We start from the raw sequence: 18,447 nt of genomic DNA on the forward strand, positions 1-18,447 counted from the left end.
TAGGAGATATGCTTTCAATCCATTTAGGATTTGGTAACACAAAAATAAAATATGCTAGAAGGCACTACTACTTTAAAATAAGAATAGATGATTAAATTTGATTTTTAATAGTTTATAAATATAGTATTATTATTTATAAAATATACATCTAAGTTTTAAATATCTATTATATACATAATTCCTATCAGTATGAATTGATAAGCTTAGTATCATCTATATGTACGGTATATATAATTTCCAACAGTATGAATTAATATGCTTGGTGAGAGGAAGATGAAGAAGAATCCATTAGCTTTCAGAACCAATATAGAATTAATAGAAGGATTTCTCATGGATAAAAATTCAGATTATGTCAAACTATTTGCCATTTCTAAAGTTAACAACATAGTTATTAAGCCACATATATAATTCTTCAAAACTCTGTGTCTGGTAAGATATTTCAAGACTATACATACACACATACATACAATCACACAAACACACTTACATATATACACATATTTATATGTGTAGGAGTAGGGGGAGGGAGACAAGTCCCTGCCCAGGGCTTTGCCATGTGTGGAAGAGGCTTAGATTACATGCAAATTGCTCACCTTGTATGAGGCAAAGGGCCAGGGTCAGAAGCATTGGCACTTTGGCTATCTTCATGTTGAAGATGATGTAAGTCGATTACAAGACGGCTCTGGGCATTGCTCACCAGCTGGTGCTCTAAGACTGAACCCATGGAGATGCAGCTCACTTTTTATATACTTGGTGACACCCACAATAACAACCAACATTACAAAACCAGTTGTTCTAGGTCATGCTAGACTTAATATACCACATCAATTTAGTTTCCATCCTTTAGCATCCTGTCAAGGTGGCAGATCTGAACAGATAATGTCTATTTCCACAGTTCTGATATGTTTTCATGATACCTCCCCCAAAAGGCAATAGATTGAGTCCAAGAACTCTATTATAAAGTTTAACACTCCATACTCCTATGTAAGAACTGAATTCTTCACCAAGACCAGACATATAACTTTGCAGACAAACATGTTTCTAACTGGGCTCCCTTCATAAGTGGGAGGGGAGGAAAGAAGACAGATGAGTTATCCTACTAGTCAGGTAGAGACTTACAGATTCCCACATCTGGAGAAAGTTGCTGAGAGTAAGAGAAGCTAGAATTCTTGTTGCTTCCATCTGCAGGTGTTTTGAAGGGTCTCAATTCAGTGCCACAGACTCATGTACAAGTTAGAGTGAACAACTCAAAGACATAACCCAGCAAGATTTTAACACTGAGTACATGGTGAAGCCAAAATCCAGAAAAAGGACAATGACTTTCCCAAGAGCACATAGTTTAGATGGAAGAGGCAGAGGTGGTACTTGAGGAAGATCACTTTTTATTTAACTCCATACACTGCTTCCATCACACATTGATAAAGGCAGAAACTATGTGAAATCAAAGCTTGCACATAACTGCTTTCAAAAATTCTCAATCTGAAGGACATTTTCTATTCTAAAGCCTTATCTTTTAGTCTAACCAAACATTGTAATCATAAACATTAGAGGCTCAAACTTTAACTTTCTACAGCCCATCACTCCCCAAATTACTGTTTGAAAAACGTGGCTCAATCAATTTCCCCCTAAATTAAGTTTACTCCAATAGTGACTCATTATTTACTCTCTCAGGAAGAAAAGAAAGAATTAAATACTTAAAAATATAAATATAAATAATCAGTGTAAGATTTTTCCAGAGAAAGTATCTTCTCCTTAGTTATCTTCTCCTTAGTTCCTTCTTCCATTTTACAAGTAATGCCTTTTGTCTACCAGCTTATTCTACTCTAATACCTGAAAAATTATGCAAAAATGATTGAAGCCACAGCCAAACGGTTTGATTCCAGTACTCCAAAGGGTCTCCATATCCACAGAGGGAAAGTTTGGGACTTTATGGGATCAAAGCCCTTTTAAAGATTCTTCCAGAAAACTGATCTAAGGCTAGCCAATTTGATGACGATGTCAATATTCTGAATGCCATTAAAGCCAGAGTATTTCCTTTTTTGTGCGTGTGAAATAACTTATTTCCTCTAAAAGTGTAATCGTTGTTTTCAAGGTCTGTGCTTTGTTTCTTTCCAATGGTTTAGTAAAATGAGTGCCTATGGAAAGCAAGCTCAAACTACATTATTGTTACAGATTAGAAAATTTAATCCATCATAGCTTAATAGAAAGAGAATGGAACAGGGAGTCAGGAAATTTGTTTCTATTCCTGTCTTTGCAACTACACAACGTAAGGAAAGGAGCCTGGCTTTGACGTATGGTAGACGTGGGTACAAATCTTGACTCACCGGTTACTAGCTATGTTGCCTTGGGCAAGTCATTTATTTTCTCTCTGTCTTGGCTTCCCAATATGCAAAACAGGGGTCATAAAATTACACTGTACAATTGTTGTAAGAGTTAGAGGTAATTCGTGTGTGTGTGTGTGTGTGTGTGTGTGTGTGTGTGTGTAAGGTTTAGAACAACTTTGAGTATAGTGATAAGTTTTATAGTTAATGATAGCTGGTCTTGCATTTTTATGTCATTACAATGATGTAGTTGTATTATTAGGTAATTTCAAAGGTACAAGAAAAGTCAACATCTCTTGCACATTGACCTCATCAACAGATTTTAAGCTTACTCAGCATGTAATGACACCCCCAACACATTCTGAAGTGAAATTAAAAAGTCAAGACATGTCTTCTTTTTCATTTTGTTATTATGTTCTAAACCACAATACCTAAAACAAATCAAAGCATTTGCTGTTTCAAACCTGTCAAAGTCATTGCAAGATTTCAATCAGCATTGATTTCTTAGCTTTCTCTGTGAAAGTGTCTTCTAAATATTGACATACCAGTACTAACTCTTTATTTTTTATCTGTTCTGTCAGATCATATGAAATGAGTCCCAACAATACACTCTGTCACTGGTGGTAAGAAAGTTTAGCACCTATTTTTTTTTTTTTTTATAATATAGTTAGGTTTATTTGTCTTAATCTGCATTCCATCTTGGCTTCCCCTGACAGCATGGTTAATTTAAAAAATTGGCATCAGGACTCTTTCTCCATTTCATTTCAAGAATGTTTTAAATCCAGAGGTGATTCACTGCATACTCTGTTAATCACTCCATGTTTCTGAAAACCACAAAATTTAAATTCAGATGAATGGGTGGGAGATTTTAGAAAATTGGGGTTTGGGTTATCAGGGTGCTTTTTGTGTGTGGTTCTGAAAACCGTTTCTTCTTTATTGTTATTTTGCAATGTTGCATCACTGTCTCTTCCATGCACATGAGTGAAAATGTCCTACTGACAGAGAACACTGTGGTTGGGTCAAAAGGCTGCTGGTAACAAGAGTGACACCTAAAGCAAAGTTTCAACTTAAGGTTAAAGCACATAGCCTGGCAAATGCCTGTCAGGGAAAGCAGGGTCAGCAATATTCTCATCAGAGAAATCAGAGTTGAATGACAAAGGCATTAAAGATATGGAATATCATGTAAGCCCCTTTGGCCCCTACCTGCACTCCTGACTTCCCTGACTCCTGTTGCCCCTTGAGGAGAATGGATCTTGTACATCTTATTGTATCCAATGTAAACTACCCATTTTCTGTTTTTTCTTTAGCTCTTCCTTGACATATCTCCATATTCTCTCATCATCTCCTCACTGCCCAAGTGCCTTTCCTTTTTTTCTTTTGTTTGAAGTTTTTATTTGAGTTCTAGTTAGTTAACAACATATAGTGTAATATCGGTGTCAGGAGTAAGATTTAGTGATTCATCACTTACATACAACACCCAGTGCTCATCCCAACAGGTGCCCTCCTTAATACCCATCACCCATTTAGCCCATCCCCTGCCCACCTCCCCTCTAGTAACCCTCAGTTTGTTCTCTATAGTCAAGAGTCTCTTATGATTTGCTTCCCTCTTTCTCTTCCCCCCTCCCCTATGTTCATCTGTTTTGTATCTTAAATTCCACATATGAGTGAAATCATATGGTATTTGTCTTTCTCTGATTGCCTTATTTCACTTAGCATAATACACGCTAGTTCCATCCATGTCATTGCAAATGGTAAGTGTTCATTCTTTTTGATGGCTGAGTAATATTCCATTGTATATACACACCACCCCCCCCTTTTTTTTAAGATTTTATTTATTTATTTGACACAGAGAGAGAGAGCACAAGCACGGGGAGCAGCAAGCAGAGGGAGAGGGAGAAGCAGGCTCCCCACTGAGCAGAGAGCCCAACGTGGGGCTCAATTCCAGGATCCTGGGATCATGATCTGAGCTGAAGGCAGATGCTTAACTGACTGAGCCACCCAGGCACCCCATTCCACATCTTCTTTATCCATTCATCAGGCGATAGACATTTGAGCTCTTTCCATAATTTGGCTATTGTTGATAATGCTGCTATAAACATCAGGGTGCATGTGTCTCCTCCAATCATTATTTTTGTATCCCAAGTTGCTTTTCCTGTAAGTCGTCCTGATAGTCCTTGGGGGAATCAAGGGGTACCCCTGTCCATTTTTCTTTTTGCTTTCCTGGGCATGTAATCTTCAGCCAGGTGCTTTTTTGCAGCCCACTGCTGACTTTCAGGCTTTGCCTGGGGTTCTGGCTTGCTGTCACATAGTGATTTTCCCTCATTTTTGGACTTGCCCGGCTTTTCTTGCTTTACCTCATCTTCTGGTTGTCCCTCATCATCTAGCAGTCCCTCATCATCTCGCTGTCCCTCATTCTGGAACCTTCCCTCATGCCCTGACTTCCCCTCCACTTTCAGCTTTTCTTCCTCACCCGATTTTCCTTCATCTTCAGGCTCTACTTCATATTCTGGTTTTAGCCTCGCTTTTCTTTTTGGCTTTCCTTACTTTTCATTGTAGAATTTTTTCCATGTTGAGATTTCCCCTTCTTTTCCTGTCCTGCAGGGATTGTAGACTGGTTTCCTCCCCCTGTTCTAGCCTTGCACAGTGCTGGGGACTAACGTGCAGAGCTGCGGTCCCGGCCGGGCTGCATGTCCTAGGGCCTAGGTTTCCGGAAGCCCCCACGCCCCTGCCCGCCTCCCCACCCCCCTGCCACTTAGGGACAGGTTTCCAGCGGGCGGTGGGAGCGGAGGAGGCAAGGACGTGACAGCCAGACAGGCCAGCGAGTGTGAGTACTTTTCCTTAAATTCCAAATTGCATCTTTTTTTCTTCAGCTCTTAATTATTCATCAAACATGTAGAAACTTTTTTTTGTCTCATCACAAAGGAATGGAGCTTGATTATAAGAAGTACAAACTTTACAATTCAGAACATGTATCAAGCAACCCAGAATCTGAATTCACATCAAGGATATTGACACAGAGGGAAGAGATGAGAAAACTGTAAAAGTAAACAAGGTTTTGTAGACCAGTAGTGTTACTGAATACAAAGGTTATTTCAAAATCCAAGGTTATCAGACTATTGTTCAAATCTTCTCTTTTTCTATGTAGAGATATCCTTGATGATCACAATAGTTTAATAAATAACTATATTATAGATAAAAATCACTTTCTGCATCTTTCAAAACAATCTGCCATTATTAGCTCTCTTATTTGTTTATGCAATGATGTGAGGTAGCAAAGAAGGTGTTATCCTTTTCTTACCTGCCCGAAATGGTACCATGAATGAGCCCCACAGCAGGAACTAGGGTGGAAAGTAATCCCAGCCTTGCCACCTTGTACACCCAATGTGGCTAACCCAGAACCTTTCAGGGGGTTCAGAGAGAATCTAGACATTATGGTGCTATAAACTAGGAACAGCATGCTACTGCTAATGTAGTTCGTTCTTCTAATTCCTCCTCTCGCACACTCATACAAATGCCGTGCAGCGCGTGCGCACACACACACACACACGCACACAATCACATACCCATAATGACTAGGGCAAAAAGAAATATGTTGTGATCATGACTGAAAAATATATGTCCTAACAGGTCTTAGAAGATGAAATAATTTATTTCTTGTTTTCTTAATTCTTAATTTCCTTTCCCATAATTCTCATATTTTCCCCCATTAATTTAGCATGTCTGTATCCTGTTTTTTGAAAGACACTAACTGGAAAACAGCCTTTACCCACCTTCTTATCTTGCACTGTTCTGTTAACAGCCAGCTTCACTCCCTCTCTGAGAATTCCTTTCTGTTTGTCTACAAAAGCAAAGAAACTATAGAGATAGGCATCTCTTTTTATCTAAGAACAAGATGGGATGGGCACTGTTGGATCACAGACCCTGCTATTTATAGATATAATTGTTGCTTTTATTAGATTAGGATTAAGAAAACAAGAAAGTTTCAATATCTAATTTTTTTTTTAAAGATTTTATTTATTTATTTGACATAGCGAGAGAGAGCACAAGCAGGAAGAGCAGCAGAGGGTGAAGTAGGCTCCCTGCTTAGCAAGGAGCCTGATGTGGGACTCGATCCCAGGACTCTGGGATCATGACCTGAGCTGAAGGCAGACGCTTAACCGACTGAGCCACCAGGCATCCCTCAATATCTAATTTTTAATTGGATTAAGTTTTATGTTTTGGTTTATATTTGGTTCTTAAATACAATATCCTTACAGTTGTTGCTACAGGAACTCTGTTACGTGACTACACTGTCACCTGGAGATTCAGTACATTCCAAAGTCTCCTAGGATCCACTCTGACTATAGGAAACAGAAGTTTGTGGAGTTACAGTCCTTTGAAAAAAATCACAGTGAATTAACTTTGAAGTAGCTAGTATGAGGAATTTTGGTGAAAAATGCTGCATATTTTATATGTGAAATATTTACATGTATTTGTGTATACAGTAAGCAAAAACAAAACTGTTACATTTATAAACAAAATTTGGAAAAGGTAATTTATGTGTTTTTTGACATATATCTTTATAAAACTTTTTGCAAAGAAATATAAAATTTGCTGGCATTTATTGTGCACTTACTGACAGGTATAACAATAAAGCTAAAGAGTAACTATTTCTGTTTTACAGGTAAAGAAATTGAGGTTTGGTAAAATACTGTAACTTTCCCAAGTTCATACAGCCCATAAGCAGTAGTCTTTGCAACTGATAACCATCATTGCAAATAAAGGCAGTCAAACTCCAAAGCCTATGCCCTTAAATACCACACACTGTAGAGACCACATTACCTACATCTGTAATTAACTTAGCTCAGACACTCAATTGTTATGGTCCCAGTTGTGTCTCTCCAAAATTCATATTTTGAAGCCTTAACACCCAGTACCTCAGAATGTGACTGTATTTGGAGATAGGTCCTTTAAAGAGGTGCTTATGTTAAAATAAGGCCATTAGGGTTGGGCCCTGCCCCAACCTGACTGGTGTCCTTATAAGAAGAAGAAATTTGGACACACAGAGAAATACCAGTGAGCTGTGTGCACAGTGGTTTACACCAAGCCACCTGGCTTGTAGGTGGTTAAGCTAAGATTCATATCTAGGTCTTAAGATTTAAATTTCATTCAATCAAGTAACATATTGATTGTGTCATTAGACAGAAAAAGGCAATAAAGGAATTAATAGAAATCATAGAGTTCTCAGGTAAGGGACCAAATTCCTGAAATGAGATTTAGAAAGTTAAAAATGTAAGTCCAAAGTGAGGTGTTATGGTATTCCAGTAGATTCCGTAATACTCCACACATGAATACAACAAATATTGACTAAATGCCTACATTTGCCTGGCACTGTTTGAGAGCCTTGTGCTAAATTTGTGGATAAAAAAGACATGATGTCTGGTCTTTAAGAGATTATAATCTAGTGGAAGAGGTGGAAAATGATCATACAACTCATTGTTCAATCAAATCTGTGAAAGGGTTTTTATTTTTTAAAGATTTTATTTATTTATTTTAGAGAGAGAGAAAGCATGAGTGGGGGGAAAGCAGAGGGGAAGGGAAAGGGAGAGGGAGAGAGAATCTGAAGCAGACTCTGTGCTGAGCATGAAGCCTGATGCGGGGCTCGATCTCATGACAGCAAGATCATGACCTGAGCTGAAACCAAGAGTCAGACGCTTAATTGACTGAGCCACCCAGGTGTCCCAGTGTGAAATGTTTTTTTAAAAAGATGTCCATGGAGTAAAGCTAACATAACACAGGTTCTAGCCTCTGGAGGGGGATTCCCTGATGAAATCAGGCTCAATTTAAAAAATGAACTGGGATTAAAAAGATATATAAACTCACCTATATGAAAAATTCAGCTAATCAGAATGAATCATTCCTTTAATAATTATGAGAACCAAAGTTTTGCTCTGGTAATTTCTTCTGACATTTTCAGTTTTTACTGTATCTCTAGTTAGTTATCTAACAGAGAGGCAGGAGTTGAAATTAAAATTGAATATGGGAATGATTTTGAATTTAGTGGGTTTTTTGGTTTATTTTGAATGATATCTCCCACATGATATTAATACATTCCAAATCCTTACTAAAAAACTGATTTAGTTAAGAAAATATTTTCCCTTAAAAGTAATTTTAATATTTCTGAGCAAGGAGCTGTAAATAGTGGACAGTTATTTGCCAACCACATAAGCAACCTTAGAAAATGCAAAAACTAGCTTTAGTCTACAGTATAAGATAGGGGTTATTTTTTCTCTCACATAGGAAATACTACTTATGCTTTTTAGCTCCCTTGGTCTCCCCAACTCTCAGCTATGTATCTGCATCTAAGGGAGACTGGAAGCCTCCACCTGTGTTTTCTTTCTATGTGTAGCTTACTTAGTATTTTTTCCCTTTCTCAGGGATCACTGACCTGTACTATTTGATGTCCCATGTCAGAAAACTATGTCTTTTTTCTGTATTTTTTTTTTCATTGTTTCAGGTGACAGGAAATATCCTTTCTTTGTTACTCCATTGTAACCAGAAGCATAAATCTTACTTTGTTTTTAAATGATATTTATTTTTCTCTTTCAATGCATTTGGTGTCCTTCTGTCCTCTTTACTTTTTTTCTGAATCCATGCCTCTCTTTTTACTCTCAATATTGTTTGTGACTCAAGGGTTATAAAAGAAAGAAAGGGGTGCCTGACTGGCTCTGTCAGTAGAGCATGTGATTCTTGACCTCAGGGTCATGAGTTCAAGCCCCATGTTGAGCACAGAGATTACTTAAAAATTTTTAAAAAATTAAAAAGAAAAGGAGAAAATATTGAGAGTACAAAAGAGTCCAGCCAAATGAAGTAAAATGTTTCAGGATTTTCCTGATCTACAGGGGGAGCCAGACAATGTCTGGATAGAGAAGATCAGTTCTCCAAACTGTACCATAGACCAGTGATTTTTTTGGAAATGTGAGACTTGCTGGCATTTCGACCTCAGGCAAACCATGATAAGAGTATCATCCACTTGACAGCATTGTTGAGCAGACTGAGATGATTATGTGAAAAACCTAAAGCAACTATTATATTGGTAACAGTGCAAATCATATCGTTAAGACTACCTGAGAGCCAGAAGGACATAAAACTTTGAAGTTAAGTGTTTGGCTTTGCAGTGATACTACTTGGGCTTAGAAACTGGCTTTTTTGATGTGTTACCAAGGACAATTTATCTCAACTCTCTGTCTCAATTTCTTCACTGCTAAACTGAGAATTATAACAGTGATAGCCATGAGGATTCAGGAGGTATTCATGTAAAGACTTAAAATGATACCTGATGTATGGAGAGTGCACAGTGTTAGGTGGTTTTTGTGTGTGTGTATTTATTTATTTATTTATTTATTTATTTATTTATTTGACAGAGAGAGACAGCAGAGAGGGAGCACAAGCAGGGGAGTGGGAGAGGGAGAAGCAGGCTTCCCACCGAGCAGGGAGCCCGATGTGGGGCTCGATCCCAGGACTCTGGGATCATGACCCAAGCCGAAGGCAGACGCCCAATGATTGAGCCACCCAGGCGCCCCCAGTGTTAGATGTTATTAGAAATGTCTTCTTGTTAGCCTCTTGACAATACTGAATTAGGGATCACAGTGGGGAAATCCAATTTTGGGTCTTTGAAAGTACTGAATATTTTATGGGAAGTGCCAAGAACCAGTGCCTAATTTTAGGGGCACTAACGAATAACCTCCAGGATAGAAGAGTCATTTCCTCATCAGTGCCCCTTCCTTTGGACAGCTTATTATACTCCAGGTGGTGAGGCCTTTGCAAGGAATTGGGTCACCCTCAATGAACAATAGCCACACGTGTCTGGATGGACTGACAGGTTATTTGAGACATGAAAAAGTGACACCTTTTCAAATAGGTCAGAAAACCAAACAGCTCATTCTAACCTCTTAAATTTTCTTTTTTTTTTTTAAAGATTTTATTTATTTGACAGAGAGAGAGATAGCGAGAGCAGGAACACAAGCAGGGGGAGTGGGAGAGGGAGAAGCAGGCTTCCCGCCGAGCAGGGAGCCCGATGTGGGACTCGATCCCGGGACCCCGGGATCATGACCTGAGCCGAAGGCAGACGCTTAACGACTGAGCCACCCAGGCGCCCTAACCTCTTAAATTTTCAAATATTTTCCCACTTTAAAGAGAGGAAATGTCTTATCACCCAACTGAGGATGGGGGTGGGGCAACTGCCTTGTCCTACTGTTATGAGTCCCTCCTAGACCTCTAACTCATTAGCAAGTTCATGAATATAGTCAAATAGTATCTAATGTAGAATTAGGGAGTCTGTATTTTAATTCCAGTCCTCACTTTTAGCTGAAGCAAGACTGTGAACATGGATTAAGTTCCTAAATTACTAATGAGGTGTGAGGCACATTGGAAAATGGACAACAAGGGGTGCACCTGGGTGGCTCAGTTGGTTAAGCGACAGCTGCCTTCGGCTCAGGGCATGATCTCAGGGTCCTGGGATCGAGCCCTGCATCGGGCTCCCTGCTTGGCGGGAGGCCTGCTTCTCCCTCTCCCACTCCCCCTGCTTGTGTTCCCTCTCTCGCTGTCTCTCTCTCTGTCAAATAAATAAATAAAATCTTTGGGCGCCTGGGTGGCTCAGTTGGTTAAGCGACTGCCTTCAGCTCAGGTCATGATCCTGGAGTCCCTGGATCGAGTCCCGCATCGGGCTCCCTGCTCGGCAGGGAGCCTGCTTCTCCCTCTGACCCTTCCCCCTCTCATGTGCTCTCTCTCTCTCTCTCATTCTCTCTGTCTCAAATAAATAAATAAAATCTTTAAAAAAAAAATAAAAATAAAAAAAATAAATAAAATCTTTAATAAAAAAAGGAAAATGGATAATGGGGACAAAAAGAAGGAAGGTAGACCAATTAATTTTTACTAATCAAGTATATCAACCAATGTAATAAAAATACTGTCTTCACACAGAGCATTTTTAAGATAGTGAAACTGCTCTGCATGATACTATAAGGGTGGATACATGTTAATATACTTTTGTCCAAACCCATAGAATCTACAACACCAAGAGTGAACCCTAAAGTGGGGCACGTGGGTGGCTCAGTCGATTAAGCGTCCAACTCTTGATTGTGGCTCAGGTCATGATCTCAGGGTTGTGGGATTGAGCCTTACATCAGGCTCTGTGCTCAGTGGGGAGCCTGCTTAGGATTCTCTCTCCCTCTCCTCCTGCCTCTCCCCTTGCCCATGAGCTCTCTCTTCTCTTGCAACTAAATAAATAAGTCTTAAAAAAAAAAGAGTGAACCCTAAAATAAACTATGGACTCTGGGTGATAACAATGTGTCAATATAGGTTCATCAATTGTAATGAATGCACCATTCGTTCATTGGTGGGGATGTTGATAACAGGGATGTTGATAACGGGGGAGGCCCTGCACGTGTGGGGGCAGGAGGTATATGGGAAACCTCTGTACTTCCACTCAGTTTTGCTCTGAATCTAAAACGTCTCTAAAAAATAAAGTCTAATAAATAAAAAATTTTAAAAATATTGTCTTCAGAGTCAGCAATACCTGGAACATAGCAGCATTCAGTAGACAGTGAAGTAACTGATGACCCTTTTGATAAAAACATTCTATCATTAAGTCACTTAGGGAACCGCAGTGAAAAAAAAGCGTAAGATTTGGAGTAAAAAAACTGGGTCCCATAAATTATCTGTGTGATTTTAAACATGTTTACTTATATCCCTGAGCCCATTTTCTCATTTAAAACATACAAATAATATTGCCATCTATAAATCAGTTTTGTCATGAAGATAAAATTAAATAATAAGAGTGGAAGTAGTCCATAAACTATAAGGTGCTGAACAAAAGCTCATTGCTCTTCTTGATCCAAACTGGTATTGTGTGCTTCAAGCTGCCTCAACTCTTACTTGATCATATTCACTTATAAGGCTAACTCATTACATCTCAAAATCTTAAAAAAAAAAGGGGAGTAGGGAATAAGGAAAGGAAGGGCTAACGCTCTTTTTTTTTTTGCCCTTAGATTAATTAATATATGCAATTTTAACTAAAGTTAGTTCTTAAAAAATATACTTTGTTGTCATCTGGGTGTGGTTGTATAGTAAGATGCCACTGCTCTGAGGGTGGCTGGCAATGGCACCAGGCCAAGTCCACTGTGGGTGTGGAGACATCTAGAATAATAAAGTATCACTCCACCCAGCTGTCTGTCACCTAATTAACTGGTGTGCTCTGAAAACAACTCTTGGGAGTCACAGTAATCTCTCATCTTAAAGTTGTGATGCAATGGAAAATGGCAGCCTACTTATGGCGGAAATGCAGAATAGCCTCCAACATTTGTTTCCTGGGAAGAGAGGCAAATGGAGAGAACTGGGCTCCACAATTCCCCTGGAAGTTCACCCTTGATTCTTTGCCCACTTGGATTACATTTGTGAGCTCAGCAAAAAGTGCTTGCCTTACCAAAACTGTTTAGCCCTAGGCCTCCCTTCTAGAAAGAAAGAAAAAAAAAATTGTAAGGCAAAACAGATGCTTTTGGCAGAGCACACTTTTCCCTTCCATTTCTCATAGAATTAAACAGTGAGGGTAGATATAGCAATGAGCCCTGTTAGAAAAGAAAAAAAGAAAGAGGGGAAACCTGTCAGGTTAGGCTTGACCAGAAAACACTCAGCCCTCTTGAGTGTATAGTCTTTGAGAGAATTCAGTACCCAAAGAACCAGGTGAACATTTATGAATGGTCACAAACTTATCATAGTCTTTGAACGGGAATGGGTCTTGGCATATTCTAGTATATTCAAATATCTTCATTTTATTAGTAAGACCAATAAGGGGAGCCATAGATACAAGGACAGAGAGCTAGAGAGTGGCAGAGTTGGAACTCATTCCACATCTCCTGACTTCCAGCCCCAGTGTGCTTTCTCCCACACCACTTTTTCAATCACCTACTCATGCCTAATTGGGATTGACTCTTCCTTTATCACCCTGTATTTTGGGAATAAACCGAGACTCATCTCATATGCAGAATTTTGTGTAATGGGTTTGAACTCCAGGTTACATTTTTGTTAGCTTTACTCTATCTTAACTGGAGGCAATTTTGTCTCTCCCCACCCCCAGCCAGGGGACATTTAGCAATGTCTGGAGACATTTTTAGTTGTTACAATTAGGGACGCTCTATGACACTAAAGGATAGTGGCCAGGGATGATGTTAAACATACTGCAATACACAGGACAGCACCTCCCGCCCCCAACAAAGAATTATCCAGTCCAAAACTCCAAAAAAGATGTTCAGAAACGCTGCTCTATACTTCTTAACCAGAATTAGTTTCAAAGTTTTATTAATTATCTTGGCGATTAGACAGTTGCTTCTGCAACAAGGGATTCTGCTATGACACACAGAGGGTATAAGGGTACCAATAGAAAAGCCAAGTAATATTTATTCTTTAATGATTTACTAGATTAGCCAGTTTCTCATTTCTGATTTAAAAAATCATATCTTCCCCTGAGTGCAGAATGCATGTACAAACATTGATTCCATCAATAACCTGTCTCGGCCAGAGATAGACTTTCAAAAGAAGATGTAGAATACTGGATATTTTACTTTGGCCTTCTTTCTAACCCTTTCCTCCATGTTTTCCAATCATTATTTTGTCATTAGCATCTCTGCAGTTGAACTCCTCTGAGATCTAACTTCCAAGGATCTTCTTTGAGTGGCTTCTCACCTCTGCTGAAACTTCACCAAGCTAGCTAGGTATGTATTCACAGTTGGTCACACTCTAAAGGTTTATTTGTATTTCTGACTCTCCTCACTGTTATAACCATGGTGTATTTCAAATTTGCACCCCAAAGACTGCTTCCCTAACTTCCTCTCTTCTTGCTCCTTAAGAACTTTCCTACAGGTCTTCTGTTCTTTCTCTGGGGCTTACAATGTTTCTGTCTTTGCTATATTGAATTCTATGCTTAAACAAAATTTGTTCAAATAAGATCATGAGTGTAAACATAACATACATAACAACTGAAAGTGTTTCGTTTTCAAGTAGAAAGGGAAAGACCAGTGTGCCTCACCCAGCTTCCCGGTCATTACACAGAGGATAACTTCCTAATTTTTTAAGTTTTTATTTAAATGCCAGTACAGTTAACATACAGTGTAACATTACTTTCAGGTGTACAATATAGTGATTCAACACTTCCATACATCACCCAGTGCTCATCACAGCAAGGGCACAGAGAGGATAACTTTCTAAATCACCCATGTATATCTAGTACAGGGAGTACATGCAAAGAAGTTATATACATACTTATTGATCAAAATGAAAGAGGGAAAAGGTATAAACAGTTTCAAAGTCACAGTGATGCTAGGTGTGGACTTTTCTCCCTGCTATCTTTTCTCCCACATCTCAATCACTCTGAGTATGTTGAATCTTGTATCAGTTGAATATTACTCATGTTATGAAGAATTGTCTTTCCCCACTGAACATGTTACTGAGATTTCCTACCCTCTTTCTTCATTTTTAAAGTTTACTTCTCATTTTCCATTATCTCTATCAAGATGATTATTCATTGTGCTCACTTCAGTAGCACATAAACTAAAATCATTCATTAATTGATTCACTGAGTCATTATTGATCATCAATTTCAAAGTCTGTGGACGTTACTAAAGATGAACCAGCTATAAACCTTGCTCTCAAAGATCTTCTAATCTAATAGGGTAGATATGGTTAATCCCCAATATAGCTCTACTTTGAAATAAACAGGGATAACTGCCAGAAGATAAATACCATGGGAGTTTGGAGTGGGAAAATTTACTACCAGCTGAAACATTAAGAAAAGATATATAGGAGATATGAAATGTGACAAAATCCTTGGGAGATGAGTCATCTGAACATAAAGACATGCAGGTGAGGTTCAGAAGTATATTTGGAGGAAAAGTGATATTGTGGAGTTTAATTAGGCTGTAATAAAAGGTGACTGAAAACAATGATAGATACAATTAGAATAGGATATTGGGACCAAAATATAAAAGGCACAATACCTAAATCTTGAGTCTCATTCTGCTTTATTTCTCATGGCTTTTTCTACCTGATATTTTTAAATAGCAAATATTTTCTTTACAGGAACTCTGGGCTGGGTTAATATTCTATTAAAATAAACATCTTGATTAACTCTTCTGCTTTAACTGTCTCCTGAGTATACACAAACACTGATATGCAAATTGAACAGTAATCTAATATATCTTTATAAGTTAGAGAATGTAATCAATGGGAATGGTTATCACTTACATATAATCAATAAGGAAATATTAAAAACTTGGCCAATGATGGGGCCTGGGTGGCTCAGTTGGTTAAGCGTCTGTCTTCAGCTGGGGTCATGATTCCAGGACCCTGGGATTGAGCCTCATGGCGGGCTCACTGCTCAGTGGGGAGTCTACTTCAACCTCTCCCTCTCCCCCTCCCCTGCCCCCATGAGCGCTCTCTCTCAAATATATAAATAAAATCTTAAAAAAAAAAAAACAAAACTTGGCTAAATTTAGCACAAATGACATTTAAAAATGGAATTGACTAAGCAATTTTACTGAAAATGAGGCAAGCTTTATGAATAATATTTTGAAAAAAGTAAAATGAAAAATTATCAGTTATTTAAAAAGAACACTGTAAGCTTGTGGTTTTTAAATATACCTGTATATTTATATGTCTATATCGACTGGTATCTGTCATTATCTATCCAGACATTCAGTGGTGATAACATCTACTATGATGAATGCAATAAGAGATTTGTACTGTTAAGAAAAAGCTGCCACATGCTAGTTTTTTTTAACAATGCTGATTATCAGGGGTGCCTGGGTGGCTCAGTCGGTTAAGCGTCTGCCTTCAGCTCAGGTCATGGTTTCAGGGTCCTGGGATTGAGCCCCACATGGATCCCCAGGTCAGGCTCACTGCTCAGCGGGGAGTCTGCTTCTCCCCCTGCTCCTCCCCCTGCTCCTCCCCCCTGCTTGTGTTCTCTCTCTCTCTTTCTCAAATAAATAAAATCTTTTTAAAAAAACAATGCTGATATCACAATGATAATACCTTGTATAGGAGAAACACTGGAAGTGGAAATCTAGAGACACAAATTACAACCTTGGCTACTAATTACAAGTCATTTGGCCTTGGACAAACTGCATTGTCCTCTTAGAAAAGGGATTACTCATTTCTGCCATATTGAGACTAGACCATAAACTTCTAGTTTCAAATAATGACAATAATAGTAATTTTGTCTTCCATGATGTCAGACATGTCTACAAAAAATTGCCCCATCCAATTTCCTTGAGGAAAAAGAAGCTCTAGGCTGTTCTTTCAGAATGGGGAGGCATGGCTACTACTCAGACAAAGGTGGACATGTGGTCCAAGGGCAGCCAATCCATAGGCTGAGGATACTTTGCACAAGGGCTTTGGCACAATAGGGGCAATGGATATTTCAGCTAAATAATCTCCCCTGCTGGAATTTGAGTAGTGTAATATGGAGATAATCAACATACTGATAATTGGAAAAAGAAATAAGATACAGAAAAGTAGCTGAGGCCAGGATAGTGGTGTCAGAAGAACTAGTGAAAGGGATGGCAAGAAAATCCATTGCTCCCACAGATGAAGGCAGGTGTCCTAAACATTGCAAATATATTGACACACCTCTCTACAAAATACAGAATTCAAAATTGTAAGATTACAAACACCAAAGCATGTGCACAGCAGTCCAATATGCTTGAGTTTTCCCTTTAGGACTATGCACTGACTGAAATGAAATATCAAAACCTTAAAAAAAAAAATTCTGGTACCTTGTCTTTGAAGGTCCCTGATGCACATTCTCAGTCTTTCCTATTGGATCGTTTACTTGAACTGCTTTTGGTTGTGAACCAAAGCCCTTCCAGGGTCTTTCTTTCTTATTCTTTCTTTCTTTTATTGTGATAGAAATCATATAACATGAGGTTTACCCTTTTAAAACATTTTTAAGACTCCAGTATCATTAACTATAAGCACAATGTTGTATAGCAGATCTCTAGGACTTTTTCGTCTTGCATGACTAAAACTCTATATCCACTGAACAACACCCTGTTTCCCCCTACCCCTCAGCCCCTGGCAGCCATCATTCTACATTCTGTTTCTGGGAGTTTGACTATCTTAGATACCTCACGTAAGTGGAATGATGCAGTATTTATCCTTCTGTGATTTTCCTATTTCACTTAGCATAATGTCTTCAAGTTTCATCTACGTTGTAGAATGTGACAGGACTTCCTTCTTGATGAAATCATATTCCATTGTATGTATATACCACATTTTCCCTCTGGGTCCCTTCTCTCTTATTGTCCTATGTTATTCTCACAATACATACCTGTTACTAGAGGTAACTTGGGTAAAACCTCTTCTCCTTGGAACTTAGAGAACTAACTAATAAAATTTTTTCCACCTGTCATCTGATTTAATGTTCCTCAAAAACCTATGGGTATTTTGATCTCTGTTTTAAAATTAGAAACGGAGACTCACATTCTTATCCCAAATTACAAAATTAGACAGTGGCATAGATTGCCTTCAAACCTAGAAATGTGTGACCACAGAGGCCATGCTGTTGTGGTGCCTTCCAAATGTAAAGTTCCAATGGGCTGTTATCCCACCTCTACTGAAAATAATAATAATGTGATATTTTTCATAATACTTCCATATCTTTAGCCCATATCTTCATATTTTTGTTCCAATGTGGGAGATAAATGAGAAAGGTAATATCATTTCCATTTTGCAGATGCAGAAACCTAGGATCCCACCCAATCTGGAGACTATATAAAGCAAACCATTGCAGAGGAAAGGACACATGCCTGTCTTCTCCACTTACCAGCTATACGAACTTCTACACTTCACTAATAGGGGTTCTATGTCAATAATGACATCGATCTCATAGAATAATGTGAGGATTAAAATTAAATGAAATCTAGCTCTACAATTGGCAAAAAAAATGTCCAATAGATGATCTTTCTCTTCTTTTTTTCATCCCTGATCCCACCCACCCTCTTTTTAAGAATTAAATCACACTGTGTTTAATATCCATCAAACTCTCCAAGGTCAAATTATAACGTGAAATATGTGAAGTATGATTCATCATATAGGA

The 18,447-nt window shown here is 38.5% G+C and overlaps 1 protein-coding gene and 1 pseudogene across 2 annotated transcripts in view; both read right to left on the reverse strand.

Annotated features, from left to right (window-relative positions):
• Nucleotides 1-650, reverse strand: part of SPINK5 (serine peptidase inhibitor Kazal type 5) — a 74,490-nt gene extending 73,840 nt beyond the window's left edge. The window contains exon 1 of one of the 2 annotated variants that reach the window (XM_032403517.1): nt 594-650. In XM_032403517.1, coding sequence (XP_032259408.1) covers nt 594-648 — 55 coding nt within the window. In that variant the 5' untranslated portion in view covers nt 649-650. The remainder of the gene's footprint in view (nt 1-593) is intronic. The other variant, XM_032403516.1, reaches the window with a different exon arrangement.
• Nucleotides 651-3,483: 2,833 nt separating this feature from the next.
• Nucleotides 3,484-18,447, reverse strand: part of LOC116632034 — a 29,558-nt pseudogene continuing 14,594 nt past the window's right edge.

The sequence above is a fragment of the Phoca vitulina genome, unplaced genomic scaffold (genome assembly GCF_004348235.1).
Source record: "Phoca vitulina isolate PV1807 unplaced genomic scaffold, GSC_HSeal_1.0 scaffold6, whole genome shotgun sequence".
NCBI classification, from domain to species: domain Eukaryota; kingdom Metazoa; phylum Chordata; class Mammalia; order Carnivora; family Phocidae; genus Phoca; species Phoca vitulina.